Consider the following 14,131-nt stretch of genomic DNA (forward strand, 5'->3'; position numbering starts at 1 on the left):
GCCCGCCGGCCAGCGTCCATGCCCCTGCGCAGGGGACCTGTGCCGGGGTGGACCTGGAGCTCCTGGACTGACAGTGGGGGGATCCTAAGGACCCAGGGCGCTATCGCTACGTGCTGAGAGCCAAGCCTGACACCTAGCAAGAGCCCAATCGCCCTTCGATGTTATTTTATTTTTTGGTGTTGGGGATTAAACTCAGGGGCGCTACAACCCCCCCCCAGCCCTTTTTATTTTTTATTTTGAGATAAGAGCCTCGATAAGTTGCTGAGGTTGGTCTCGAACTTTCAATCCTTCTGTCTCAGCCTCCCAAGGCCCTGAGATTATAGGCGTGCACTTAGACTTTATGAATTCTTAGATGTCCAGAATTCTTTCACATAGGAATCAAGTAAGGGTGAAACAAGTAATTGCCCAAGGTTATCAGCTAGGCACTGAGCCTGGATTTGACCCCAAGTTTCAAGCCATTTGATGCAGGTGTGAGCATGACCGGGGCCTGGAATGATCAGTTGCAAAATATCTTAAAACATTGGGAATTTCTTTTGCCAAGAATTTCACCTCCTATGTCAACTCTTGAGACTGAAGAGATGTCCCCTGGACTCTATAGTGGAGGGGGGGGGGGCAGCATGGTCCCCTTAGGCATGCCCTGCAGGGGCCCAGAGAGCTCTCCTTCCCACCTCCCTTGTCGGTCCCCCATTCTCTCCTTCCTAAGTTCAGTGAGAATCTGTGCAGGTCTTCCCTCCCCAGCTGGGCCCCAGGCACAGCCCACCTGTCCACTGAGACGGCAGCTAAGGTGAAGCTGCTGGCATACATGGTGAGGTAGATGAGCAGGTGTACGACCTTACAGACGAGCGCCCCAAAGAGCCAGGCCTCCAACGTGTAGATGGCGGCCTGGAAGGGCACGCAGCACAGGATGAAGCAGAGGTCAGCCACGGCCAGGTTGAGGATGAACAGATCGGTGGTGCTGCCTGGCTCCTGCCAGGCGCTTGGGCCTGGCTGCAGCAGCACCGCCAGCACCAGTCCATTGCCCACTGTGCCCAGCAGGAAGATGAGGGCAAAGACCACAGGCACTGCCACGGCCCGCACACTTCCAGGGCTCTCCAGCGAAATGTTCTGGGCATCAGCCATCTCCTCATCAGATGGACACCTGGGGAAGAGAAGCTGGAGTCCTCAGGCAGTGTGTCCCCCGCTCTGGGCACTTGTCTTGGAGGCCCTAGTTCCCCTAGCCTGGGTCTGGCCAGGTGTCCTGGACTGGAAGCTCATGGGTAATGGTGGAGAGGGGCGAAGCCAAAAGTCAACACTGAGACCCACTGTGTGAGCAAGTCCCTGGCACAGTCACATTGGTGGTGGGGGGATGCAGTTCCTCAGTTTCCTAGGGAACACTCCTGTGACCCAGGGTGCAGAGGACTCTGAGTTATTGACGGACACCTTCAAGTCATGAGGCAGATGAAGACCAACAGAACAGGGTGAAGATATGGCAGATGGGGGAGGGGCAGCATCAATCCCAGGAGCTTGATATATTTCCCTTATTTCTCGATGGGGCCCTGAAGCTCAGGGGAGACCCTTGGACATGGGTTCAGGACTTTCTCTGGCTGGTAGCCTCAGCAAAATGTGTGACATCCCCAAGTCATTGGTGAGTCTGGTCTAGTGAGATTCCCCACGAGGGCAAAGGTAGGAAAACCATATGGTCTTTTCTGAGCATGGAGAAATTGAGGCCCAGAGGGGGAACAGGGTGGTGAATGGCACACCTTGGGTGCATCCTGTACCCTGGCTCCTAGGCCAGGGTGCTCATTAGAGGCTGTAACAATGGTACCACTGACAACCTTATCCTTGCCCCATCCCCATCTGCTACCTGTGGATCCCCTTGCATGCTGGGACAATGGGGTAGGAATGGATTAAAAGCTGGGGTAGGGAAGCAGGGAGGAGGGAAGAAAGGCACCATCTGCTCCCACCCAGGACCCAGCATGCAGCAAGCCCCCAAGCCCAGAATAGGCAGCACCCACCTCAGCCCTGGGAACTGGGCCCTCCTGGGTGGAACGGCCAGGCCAGGGCTGCCTCCTGGCTCAGCGGCTGCCCCTTGGTGCCTCCCTGCAGGTACAGGTCTGCCTCCTACTTCTCCCTTCGCCTTCAAGGCCCCTCCTCTCCTCTGCGCCCGTCTGCGGAGTCCGACTTGGGCACTCCCTCCAGAGTAGCCACCAGCCACCCGTGCTCAATCCCTGACTCCCCGGGGTGGCATGCTCTTCTGCATGGCTCTTCTCTGCCTGTCTGCGTTGCTGCTGCCTCATTCTCTCTTTCCTGGGAGTAACCCATTGATCTCGCTCTCTGAGATTGGCTTTGTAGTTAACCCCTTGGTGCCCAGAGCCCAGCACATTCCTGACACTCCCACCTCCATCCGCCCTGCCGATGACTCCACCCCTTCTCTTCTCCCCTCTCTGCTCCAATCCATACTAAGCAAGGACAGGATTCCTAGTCTTTGTGTGTGTGTGTGGTACTGGGGATTAAATCCAGGGGCCCTCTGCCACTGAGCTGCAACCCAGCACCCCCCCACACACACACTTTTTTTGAGACAAGATCTCATTAAGTTGCTGAGGCTGATTTTGAATTTGTGATCCTCCTCTCAGCCTCCAGAGTAGCTGGAATTATAGGAGTACACCACCAGGTCCGTCTGAATTCCTAGTCTTAAAGGGCTTTCCTGAGCTGGGAAGCCAGTATATGAGTACCCTTCCTGCAGACTTCAGGTAGGACCCCCTCCTCAGGCCCTTGTGAACCCCCAGAAACCCATCTCCCCTAAACTTATTCCAGATGGTTCAGGAAACTGTCCTAAGAGTTTCTCTTTAGTTTGAGAGTAACAGGGAGCTAATGAAGGTTCTAGAGCAGGGACATGACCTGCACATTTTATTTTGAAAGAAGTTTATTATGACCTGGCCACCTGGCATGACCTGCCGGCCTGCACAGACCATGCACATCAAGCTGCTAAAAAAAAAAAAAAAAAAAAAAAAAATGGACACAGAGAGAGAAACCTACTCAGAACCTCTTCTCCAGGCAACAGCCAAAGAAGTTAAAAGGTCTAGGTGAATGGCTATGTGATTCATGGGGTGCTGGCCTGGACCCTTTGGAAGAGTGGCACATAGCCAAATGCACTGGGGTGCGGTGCAGTGGACTGGATTCATAACCAGGAGGTTGCTGTCATATTGGACAGGTGTGGTGAGGCAGAAGGCAGTTTGCCCTGAGTCAGGAAGGGTCTTTCTAGAAACTGACTGGGAGGGGAGACTGTAAAGAGTGCTGACAGAGCTGAAGCTTCCATTGGAGGCCAGAGGAGCTGGGGAAGACCTTGGGATCAGTTCCTAGGAGGCCAGGGCTGTTCACCAAGGCTCAGAGGTGCCTCTGAAGCCCTGCATTACCAACTCCAGATACAGAGAATCCCCAAAATTTTGGAGATAGAGATTCAGTGAATTGAAGCTATTGGGAATCAGACCTAGACTCTCCAAACCTGAATCCAGAACCATCAAAACTGAATGAGAGAATTGCATTGTAGGATCTTATGATCCCTGATCAAGGGAATTTGTAGGATTATGGCTTAGTGCAGTAGGTTTTTTGGAATCATGGACAGTAGTAGCGTGGAAACACCCAGAACCGCTTGGAAAGCCCCTGAGATCCATGACCAGCCGCCTCGGGCTCCTTGGGAGCCCCCTGCCCTCAAGGCCTCTCCTCGAGGGGGTTGGGCTGGCAGTACTGGGGCCAAGGGCTTCTGGCAGCGGCAGGGCTGAGCAGATATGATAGCAGGGGAGAAGGGGAAGAGAGGCGACCACGGAAAGTGCGGCTGGGCAGGCAGGACTGGCGTGCGGTCATGACCGGAGCTTCAGGGTGTCCCTACTGCCACCTCCTCCCCTTGCTCCTGCTGCTGCTCACGGCCTTACTCATGGCCGCGCCCTTCAACCAGGTGCCCGACGAACAGGAAGTGGACCACGAGTCCTGGGAGCGGTCCCCAGAGCTCTGGGCCCCGCAGGACGCCGACTTGCAGCTGATCCGCAGCCGGCCCTCGGGTCCTGCGCGGCCCTACGACTTGTCGCGGGCGGTTGGCGACTACCAGTACGCGCCCAAGCCGAAACACAGGCGCCGGGATCGGGGGCTGAGTCTGCTGGGCGCCTCCTACGATCCCTTCTGGATGACGGAGGAGGAGCCTCACGGTGGGAGGGGCGGATGGGCACGCTGAGCCGCGAGCTGGCAGACAGCATGGAGCGCTACCGCCGGCCTGCACAGACCATGCACATCAAGCTGCTGGCCTGGCACTGCTGGTTGAGTCCCAGGCTGCCACCAGGCCAGGCACTCCCCCTGCAGCAGTGCGCATGGCGCCACGTGCTCTACCCCGTAGTGGCGGCCTGCAAGTGTTCCTGCAGCAAGTGTTCCTGCCGGCCATGCCGCCTGATCCCCTCGGGCACCATGACCTCCTGCACGACTGCGGCCTCCCCAAGCTCCTCCGGATCGTAGGCTACAATGCCCCGAATCTCAACTTTAAGCACCCTCAGGATCCGGCCAGAGCTCCCCCAGGGCTGGAGGTGCCAGAGAGTTAATGACAAAGAGCCTTTCCTCCCATGTGACACACCAGGCAAACTGCGAGCTTTCCAAGGCCACGCCACGCTGAAGCTGGAGCTACACTGACTCAGAACTCAGTCCCCTCCCCCACCAGCACCGTGAGCCCAGGAGCCTGAGCCCAGTGCAGGCACTCCCCTCATCCTGTGACGCCTGTAGGACCAGGGGCAGCGACTGTGGCAAAGAGGCTGGCACCTCCAATAGGGGAGCGGCGAGTCGTTTGGGGCGGGGAAGGGAGGATGGGGCCTTGGAGCTGCAGATCGTCCCTCCAGGCCTTGGCCACCGAAATCACCGCAGTCCAAGGCCACCAGTCTGAAGTGGGCGGGGCAGGCGGCAACCGCGCAGCGACCCAAGCCTGAAATAGCTGCGCCCTCTGGCGGCTGATCATCAGGCAGTAGGCCTGGGAAAGAGCGCAATGGAAGAGCCTAGATCACAATGTAACAGCCTCTCTGTACAGTAGGGCAAACTGGGACACACAGGAAATGGGGCTTGCCCCAGGTCATGGAGTCAGGGACAAAGTGGTCTGGAACACAGCATTCCAGATTGTCAGGGGCTTCTCAGTAGCGAGTCACACTCTTTTCTTTAGGGCCTAAATGCCCTACCTCTCCTCCCAAACGTGGTTTTGGGCACGCCATCTCTTCTTATCTGGGTACTACAGGATATTCTTTGGATAGGGCGCAGAGGACAAGGTGTCCACCAACCCTAGACTTGGGGGGCTGCAGAACAGGGTGAGTGGCATGGGAGGGGGTACACAGGGCTGGTTCCCAGCATAACATAGCATCACAGAATGCAGCTGAGCCAACATGGCCCCTGCTTATCTCCCAGACACTCCTCTCTGTCTTCATTTGGAGAGGAGGTCAGCCCTGGGAGGGACAGTCCTCTTGCAGGAGGCTTCCTTGCAATCCTGGCTCCTGTCTACCCCACCACCGGACTGGGCCTCACAGAGAATAAAGCAGACCGGAGTCACAGCACTTCTCACACTGTTGTCTCACACCCTCGTGGCACAAGCACAGGCCTTCTCTGAGCCAGCCCAGGATTTGGGGTCAGGGGTTAGAGCCTCTGGCCTAATCAAAGGCCCCCCTTTTTGCGGTGGCAGTAGGGGATCTTGGTTCTGCCGCTGTGCCCGGCACTCAGGGCAATGCTTTGTGCAAGCGCCCCACCTCCACGAAGGCCTCCACACAGCGGTCAATGTCCTCCTCGCTGTGCACCGCCGAGATCTGGACCCGGATCCGCGCCTTGCCCTTGGGAACCACAGGGTAGCTGAACCCGATGACAAAGATGCCTGTGGAGGTGGACAGCAGAGTGCAAGAGCTGCACAGGCTCCAGGGACACCACACCCAGTGCCGGCTCTCCCGAGGCCCGCACAGGGCCAGGAGCTGCCCAAGGTCTCAGACATGGTGCTGCCCATGTCTGGGGTTGTGGGGCGGGACTCACAGCTGGTCTAAGAGAGGGGTGGGGTGGGGAGAAGGGAGACCCACAGTCTTTGGGTTCCCATTTCTTTCCTCTTAGGATCCCTCGGTCCTCCTGCCCCAGCTCCTTACCTCTCTTCAGCATGTCATCAGCCATGCAAGAGGCCAGCCGGGCGTCACCCAGCATTACAGGGCAGATGGGGTGACTGGCTCCCGAGATGGTGAAGCCAGCAGCCTCCATTTTAGTGCGGAACCTGTGGACAGAGCAAGGTGACTGAGGGACATTCACAGGGCTCTTGGGCACATGGCTCAGGATCTGTGCCCAAGTTTGCAAGATGAACCAACAAAGACAGAGGCACAGACCCTACAAGGGAGGGGGAAGCAGACCCAGGGCAGGCAGGAGAGAGGGGGGGGAAGGCAGGAGTGATGGGGGGGGGGGAGACGACACACGGAGACTTCAGGAGGAGCCTGTGGCCCAGGAAGCCCTCACCACACCCCCACTCTCCGCCTGCCCCACCCCTGCTGGGAACCGCACCGCTGGGTCTTGGCAGCCATAGACTGGACAATGGTGTTGCTCTCCATGAGCAGGTCCAGGGCCTTGGAGGCACAGCCCACCACAGCAGGAGGCAGACTGTTGGAGAAGAGGTAGGGCCGGGCCCGCTGCCGCAGCAGGGACACCAGAGGCCCAGGTCCTGTTGTGTAGCCCCCTGAGAACATGGGAGGGGCGTGGGGTTGGTCAGGGCCCAGAGCCCAGCCCAGTCCCCTCGGGAATACAGTGAGTGCTGTCCTCTGCTGCCCCCCACTTCCCTGACACCCCTCCAGGCACCTGATGCTCCACCCAGCGCCTTCCCCAGGGTGGAGTTGACGATGGTGACCTGGTCCATCACGCCCAGCAGCTCATCTGTGCCCCTGCAAGGAAAGCAGCCACTGCTGCCACTGGTCTCTTGAGTGCCACCCGTGGGGCAGGCTGGGGCTGGCCTCCTGGTTTTGCACCCGCCCTCAGAAGCCCCACCCAGGCCTCAGGTGCCACATGCCCCCACCGTCCTGTGGGCCCCAGGAAACCGGTGGCATGACATTCATCCACAAAGACCAGGGCACCATATTGAGAGGCAAGGCGGCAGATGTCCTGCAGGGGGGCGATGTCACCATCCATGGAAAAGGCTCCATCGGTGGCCACTAGGCGCAGCCGATGTTTCTGCGGGGAAGACAGGAAGGCAGCGAGCGCTGTGGTGAGCTGGGCCTAAGCACCTGCCCTGCGCTGCTTGAGGGTCTGAGAGGCGGGCACCGAGGTGCTGCCACTTTTTGGCTGCAAATCCTCTCCCCCGCGAGCACCTGACTGAGCCCTAACACCTCCTCAGGGCAGCCTGGAGCCACACATAGCCCCGGGCAGTGAGAAGTGTCCCAGGCGTCACCTCCTGGTCAGGTCCCAGAGGGCAGGGTGAGGCGAAGCCAGGTCCTGCCGCTGTTTCTACCCGTCCTGGAAGGTGCCCGTTGCCCTCAAGGTAGCCATGCGGCTGAGGCTTTGGGTTGGGATCCTGGTGGCGTCAGACCTCCAGGCTGTACCTGAGTGAGGAGGGAGCCTCCCCAAGTCTCAGCGCCTTCACCAGGGAGGCTGAGGGCAAGCTCCAGGGCCTCATCCCACCTGGGCCTCCTGCAGCTTGGCTTCTAGGTCAGCCATGTCCAGGTGACTGTAGCGATACTTGTGGGCCTTGCACAGACGGATGCCGTCAATGATGGAGGCATGGTTCAGCTCATCCGACAGCACCGCATCCTCAGGGGTCAGCAGAGCCTGGAGGGGGCAATCGGCAGAGTCATCACCCAGCCACCTTGGCATTCTCTCTCCTTCATGATGCCCCCCCAGGTCAGAATTTCACTGCCAGCCAGGGTACTCCTCTGGGCAGGGAAGCAAGGCCCCTCCACCTCCACCTGGTTCCCAGTGCCCACTACAGGGCTGGACAGGGCCCTCCTCCAGTGAGAGCAGGTGAGACATGGCCTGGTGAGTCCCAGGCCCCGCCAGCCCCAGCCTTCCAGCTGATGTCAGTTACCCCCAGATGCTCTAGAACCGGGGCTCCTTGCCAGCCCCAGGCTTCCTCCTAGAACACCTGCGGGGCCCAACCATGACCTCCATAAGAAAGGGCACTGGAACTTCCAGGAACAGCAGCCGCATCCTGCTGGGTTCCCCTGATGGCCCATCCCAAACCATCCGTGGCTTTGCAGGCCCCACTCAGCTCCCACCCACAGCCTCCACACACCTCAAAGAGGCCAGCGTTGGCATCGAAACAGCTGGGATAGAGGATGGCATCCTCCCGCTGGTGGAAGCGGGCTATTTTGGCTTCTAGACTCTTGTGGATGCTCTAAAAAAATGGACACAAGCCACGTAGGTATTCATTCCTGTGGAGTCCTGTGGGACTAGTCCTAGAAGACAGGCTTAGAGAGCCTCAAACAGACCCAGCCCAGAACCCAGGAGGCTGCAGCCTCAGCCTTGCCCACCTGCCTTCCACCAATGAGCTACATTCCCAGGCCCTGGATCCCTCTTTCTGCACCGCACAGGTTATCCCAGAGCCGGCAGGAACCTGACACATGGTTCCTACTGAGTTGGGGACTTACTATTTCCTATCCTGGATGGACCTCATGGTGGAATCGTGGGTGCTGATGGGAAAGAAGACATCTTCCTTCCTTTATTTATTTAGAAACAGGGTCTTCCTAAGTTGCTGAGGCTGGCCTTTAACTTGTGATCCTTCTAACTTAGCCTTCCAAGTCACTGGGATTACAGGCTAGAGATGTCTTCCTAATAGCAAAAGGAGTGTCCCTTTGGTTGCTTCATGACAAAGAAGAGGGTTGCATGGTAACTGTTCATTCGGGCGTCTGAATCTTAGATTTGAAAGCTATTGGGTCTGGCTGGGGGTTTTGTTGGAGAGTATCTATCTAGATGGGAGACAGGGATTCTGCCTGATGTTCATTTCACCCTTACTTTTCTTCAAGAAAAAAGTGAGCCAGGCTACCTGGGTCCAAATTCCACCATGACAAGCTATATATTTTTGGGCAAATCACTTAACCTCTCTGAGCCTCCATGTCTTTGTGTCAACCACAGAGATCAGAAGAGCATCTAACCCTCAGGAATATCAAGAGAATTAATGGGTTAATACTTGTAATGTCCTTAAAAGAGTATTTGAGGGGCTGGGGCTCAGAGGCAGAGCACTTGCCTAACGTGTGTGAGGCACTGGGTTCGATTCTCAGCACCGTATATAAATAAATAAAATAAAGGTCCATTGGCAACTAAAAAAAAAAGAAAAAAGGATTTGACACATAGTAAGCACTGAATATATTTCATGTTTAACATGAACATATTTTATCACACAAAGTAAACAGTAGCCAAAATTTACTAAGTGTGGGCCAGGCACGGTTGTAAGCATTTTTACATGTTCTAACTCGTTAATTTCTACAGTCCTATTAAGTACTATTTTCCCCAATTTACCAGTGGAGAAAACCATGAGGAACTCTGCTCTGCAGGTGGGGAAACAAGCTCAAACAGGTAAAGTTTCTTATCTTGAGGTGTCTTGGCCAGAGGCCTGCGCCCAGCCTTTCTACGACCTGCTCTGGGCAAACATGGGCCCAGAGCACTGGGACTAGCTGAGCTGGCTAAAGCAGCCCTGCTGGCTGTGGGAAGCGGACAGCTGGGGCCAGCCACCCCCAACACCCACTGGGTACCTGGGTCCCGCAGATGAAGCGGACTGAGCTAAGGCCAGCTCCAAACTCCTCCAGAGCCCGCAGGCCAGCCTGGATCACCTCGGGGTGGCTGCTCAGGCCCAGGTAGTTGTTGGCACAGAAGTTAAGGATCCCTGAAGAGGAAGGCAAGAGAGGGACACCTCAGGCAGGGCAAGGAAGGGCCTGGAAGGTCACAGCGCCAGGCCCCGGGGAAATGGTCCAGAGAGGAAAGGAACCTGGATTCACCTATAAGAAAGCTACAACTACACAGATGCTCCATTCTGGGACAGAGGCTAGGACAGGGGCTGGGGGTCCCCCAGGAGGCAGTGAATCCAACACTACAGAGGAGGCAGGTTAGTGAGGGGTCCTGGCTCAGAGCTGCACTCGGGGAATCACATTCCACCTAAGGAGGAACTTAGCCCTTCGTCACAGGCTTCTCCTGCCCTGAAGACCCCACCAACCTCTCTTCTAGGTCTTGGATTCCTTGCGGGTAAAAGGAGAGGGCTGGGTCAGATGCCCACTGCAGGGTTTTTTTTTTGTTGTTGTTGTTGTTTTGTTTTGATACCAAGAATTGAACCCAGGGGCACTTATCCACGGAGAAAACATCTCCAGACCGTTTTTAAAAAACATTTTGAGATAGCGATTTGCTGAGGCTGGCCTTGAACTCATGATCCTCCTGCCTCAGCCTCCTGAGCTGCTGGGATTACAGGTGTACGCCACTGTGCTTGGCCCCACTGTGGTTTTGATTCCAGAGTTTTTTGTTGTTCATACAGAATCACAACCCCAAGGGTGGTCCCTGAGGCCCTGGTCCTCAATTATAAAGCCCAAAGGGAGCACAGCTGACCTGAGGAGAAGCCTGAGGCCTGAGGAGAGGAAGGTTCACAGCCTGAGCAAGGTGAAGACAGGATGAGCACTTTGGTGCTCATCTTTGGTGCATGTGTGTGATGCTAGGGATTGAACCTAGGGGTCCTCTACCCCTAAGCGACATTCCTAGCCCTTTTTTATTTTTAATTTTAATTTTGAGACAGGTCTTTTTAAGTTGCCCAGGCCCGTCTTGAACTTGCGATCCTCCTTCCTCACCCTCCTGAATAGCCAGGATTACAGGTGTGCACCAGCCCAGCTAACATCCCATCTTTTGATTAAGTACCTCTGTGTTCATTTGGGCCTTTCCTTAGATTTGGACTGGCTGGGGTTCTGTTGGACTGCACTGATTGGAAGACGTGTTTCTACCTCCAACATTCTTTTTGCCCTCACCAATCTATGCTTCCTGTGGGGGAAGACAAGGATTTCCCAGACTTCCAAATGAAACATCAATACCAAGGAGTTCACGCCTATTTCCTAGGCAGTCAGAAGCTTCAGGAACCTGTTGATAACCACCACTACTCATCTGAGGCCAGCACAAATAGGATGGGCAGTGATCACTGAGTGCAGTAACATGAGGAAGACCTGGTGTGGACCACGCATGTGTGGCTTCTGTAGCAGCCCTGGAAGCTGGCTGGTTTTGACTTCGACTCTGAAATTGGCCTCACTGGCCAGTTAGCTAAACTTCCAGGTCCAGATTTCCACAACTACCCACAGCCAGCTGGGGGTTTCTGGGCAAACTACATCTCTGAATTCCAACTTCTACAACGTAAATGACATTAGTCACTCCTAGGGACCAACAGGAGCCCATGTGCGAAAATTAGTAGAGCCTCTTCACAAAGCAGCCGCTTAAGAACAGATTCTTTCCCACCACCTTTCCCTGGAACCACACGATGGAAGGCAGCTGGGTCTCTTTTTCTCACAGTGCCGGGTCTAGGCCTATCCCTGCCCTCTGCCAAAAAGGTGCTCCAGGGTAAATCACCTCCCTGCGTCGAAACAAGTTTAACCAGGTTAGAGTTAACTCTGGGAAGCCATGACAGCCTGGCAGATGGGAAGGGGACCCAGAGCTCTATTATACAGGCGCCGTTCCCAACCCCCGCCCCGACTCTAGGATCTCCATTACTGTGCTAGCCCTGGACAAGCTCTCGACCACCCAGCCAGGTCCGACGACTCCCAGGAGCGGAAGTTACCTCCGGAGACGCCATCCACATGGATGTGCGGCCCCTGGCGGGAGGTGATGATCCGCTCACTCTTCCAGGTGCCAGCCGCGCGGATCCCTTCCAACTCCCCCTCCAGGATGCCGCGCAGTTGAGCCACCGCTGACTGTGAGCGACAGCCGCAGGGAGCCCGGGAGAGCGCAGCGCGCCAGAAGCCGACAGCCCACATCGTGCCCACCGCTCCGGTGCCCGNGGAAGTAGAGCCCACCAGGCCCCCCATCTCAATCCCATCCCCCGCCTACACACCCACCTCTTAGAAAGGGGGTGCCCCCCGGGCCCCAGAGGACAGAGCCCAGACGGAGGCTGAGACACGTTCTACACCTTCCAGTCCCAAAGTTTCCGTCCAGCTCTCGGAACCCCCCACCCCCGGGCATTCTCAGGTGCAAACTCGGCCCCAGATGTCCTCCCGCGCCCAGCAGCCCGACGGCTCCGCATTCTCCTCCCGTCTTAAAGGTATATATAAAAAAAATACACCACTCCGTTTTTTTTTTTTTCCATTTCCCAATTTTATTTTAAAGTTTTAAAATTACAACGACAGCAAATCTTTTCCCGGCACGAATAACACTTGTTAAAAAAGAAAAAAAAAGTGGGAAGGGAGGGGGACGCGCAAGTGCGCGATTTTCTTATTAAAAACAAGAGGAAGACAACTGTACAGGTTTTTTCTCCCAGCTCCCGGTGCGAAACGTGAGCACGAGCCCTGGACAGGCGGACACAGACACATGCACAGACCCAGCTGCTAACGCTACTCGGCAAAGCCAAAACCGACTGCAAGTCTGACGGCCACTCCCCGCCCCTCCCCCTCCCCGTCTACAGCTACTTATAAAAGATTCAGAAGTAAAAAGAGGTCGGTCGGGAGGTTTCCTCAAGTGGCTAGTGAGACCTAGTCTTACACAGGAGGGACAACAAAACAGTCCTCCTAGGGCACATGCATCAGTTGTGTGGAAAAACCCAAGTTAGCAGGGCACACTGAGGCACTTGGCTGACTGACTACCCTCCCTTCCCCAAAAGTTTCCACTCCCACTTAACAGGGGACTTTGCCAAGCCACAAAGACCCTCCGATGCCTAGTTTCCAGCTGACTGGGAGAAGCATTGGCTTCTCCCAACCAGCTGTCACCTGGACCCCCTCCCCTTCCCTAAGACAATAGAGGCCACTAGGGCACCAAAGTGAGGAGGAACTGGCCACTGCTCACCACCGGGAGGTCCACCTCTCTCCTTTGCTGCTGGTGGCTGCCACCGCTTTCCTCCGCGCAAAGGCCCTGAGACTCTCACAAGGGGCACCCAACTTCAAGACACTCCCACAGCGCCCCAGTTCCTGGGCTCCCTCTTGTCCAGCCAGAACAAACTGCCTCCCCCACCTACCTTCATAGCAAACAAACCACCCAAACCCCTGACCCCAGAGACTACTAGCGAATCCACAGAACACAATGTGCAAGCACATCCCGGCACCACACAGCCCAGGTCTGTCGCTGCTGTCCTTGCACCACTGTTAAGGAAAAGGGGACTATCCCACAAATTTTGAGGAATCCAAATTCTGTCTCATAAAGTCAGAATAGAATGGGGCAAAGGGTTGCAGAGGAGGATCGAGAGAGAAAAGGAGGAGAATATTTACAGAAAACAGAGAGGAAGGAGTGTCCATAGAGAAGCCTTGGCTGTCACTTCTTCTTGCCGGCCCTCTTGGCACTGGACTTGGCTTTGGGCTTCACTGGTTTGGCCTTCTTGGGCTTGGTCGCCTTCACGGGCTTGGCTTTGACGACCTTGGGGGTTTTGGCTTTCCTGAGCGTGGCAGCCGGCTTCTTCTTGGCCTTCTTGGCTGGGGGGGCTTTGGGCTTCTTGCTGGGGGCTTTGGTGGCAGCCTTCTTGGGCTTGGTTGCCTTCTTTGGCGTGGCCACCTTCTTGACTTCTTTCTTGGTCTTCTTGAAGGCCACGGACCTCTTGGGCTCGTCGCTCTTGGCCAGACGGAAGGACCCCGAGGCACCCACCCCTTTGGTTTGCTTGAGGACGCCGGTGGTCACCAGGCGCTTGATGGACAACTTGATCTGGGAGTCGGCGTTCTCCCCCACCTTGTAGTGACTCTTGATGTACTTCTGGATGGACTGGCGCGAGGAGCCGGCGCGGTTCTTCTCGGCCTGGATGGCAGCCACAATCATGTCTGAATACTTGGGGTGGTCTGTGGACTTCTTGGAGGCCTTGGCCCGCTTGGGTTTGGCCGCGGGAGTGGACGTGGAGTTCTCGGTCATGGTGGCCCTCCTGGTCCTGCTGCCGAAGGCGCCTTCCAAAGGACCAGCCCTCGTCGGAGGCGGAGCGAAGCCTGACTCGGGGTCTGCTCTCGGGCCCCTGACCCGCGGGCCAGTGCGGGGT

General features: G+C 56.3%; 3 protein-coding genes across 3 annotated transcripts; all 3 read right to left on the reverse strand.

Annotated features, from left to right (window-relative positions):
- Positions 1 to 57: 57 nt before the first annotated feature.
- Galr3 (galanin receptor 3) lies at positions 58 to 1,143 on the reverse strand. The gene has a single exon (XM_015482727.2). It carries the CDS (start codon positions 1,117 to 1,119, stop codon positions 553 to 555), a length of 567 nt encoding a protein of 188 aa, XP_015338213.1. The 5' UTR covers positions 1,120 to 1,143; the 3' UTR covers positions 58 to 552.
- Positions 1,144 to 5,544: 4,401 nt separating this feature from the next.
- Positions 5,545 to 11,975, reverse strand: Gcat (glycine C-acetyltransferase). Its single transcript, XM_015482725.2, has 9 exons — positions 11,747 to 11,975; positions 9,699 to 9,829; positions 8,243 to 8,344; positions 7,633 to 7,779; positions 7,031 to 7,185; positions 6,817 to 6,899; positions 6,526 to 6,697; positions 6,123 to 6,244; positions 5,545 to 5,863 (listed from the first exon to the last, which is right to left on the reverse strand). Exons 1-9 carry the CDS (start codon positions 11,940 to 11,942, stop codon positions 5,712 to 5,714), a joined length of 1,260 nt encoding a protein of 419 aa, XP_015338211.1. The 5' UTR covers positions 11,943 to 11,975; the 3' UTR covers positions 5,545 to 5,711.
- A 308-nt stretch (positions 11,976 to 12,283) lies between these two features.
- On the reverse strand, positions 12,284 to 14,131 carry LOC107139876 (histone H1.0). Its single transcript, XM_015482726.2, has one exon. The coding sequence runs from the start codon at positions 14,008 to 14,010 to the stop codon at positions 13,426 to 13,428; it is 585 nt and encodes a 194-aa protein (XP_015338212.1). The 5' UTR covers positions 14,011 to 14,131; the 3' UTR covers positions 12,284 to 13,425.

Source organism: Marmota marmota, unplaced genomic scaffold (genome assembly GCF_001458135.2).
Source record: "Marmota marmota marmota unplaced genomic scaffold, marMar, whole genome shotgun sequence".
Classification (NCBI taxonomy): Eukaryota; Metazoa; Chordata; class Mammalia; order Rodentia; family Sciuridae; genus Marmota; species Marmota marmota.

Excerpts from the sequence above, each read along its gene's own strand:
- Galr3 (XM_015482727.2), bottom strand. The coding sequence starts at position 1,119 with ATGGCTGATGCCCAGAACATTTCGCTGGAGAGCCCTGGAAGTGTGCGG.
- Gcat (XM_015482725.2), bottom strand. The coding sequence starts at position 11,942 with ATGTGGGCTGTCGGCTTCTGGCGCGCTGCGCTCTCCCGGGCTCCCTGC. Across the intron at positions 6,900-7,030 it reads TTCCTGGGGCCCACAGGACG|GGGCACAGATGAGCTGCTGG; the intron begins GTGGGGGCATGT and ends CTTTCCTTGCAG. Across the intron at positions 6,245-6,525 it reads ATGGCTGCCAAGACCCAGCG|GTTCCGCACTAAAATGGAGG; the intron begins GTGCGGTTCCCA and ends CTCTGTCCACAG.
- LOC107139876 (XM_015482726.2), bottom strand. The coding sequence starts at position 14,010 with ATGACCGAGAACTCCACGTCCACTCCCGCGGCCAAACCCAAGCGGGCC.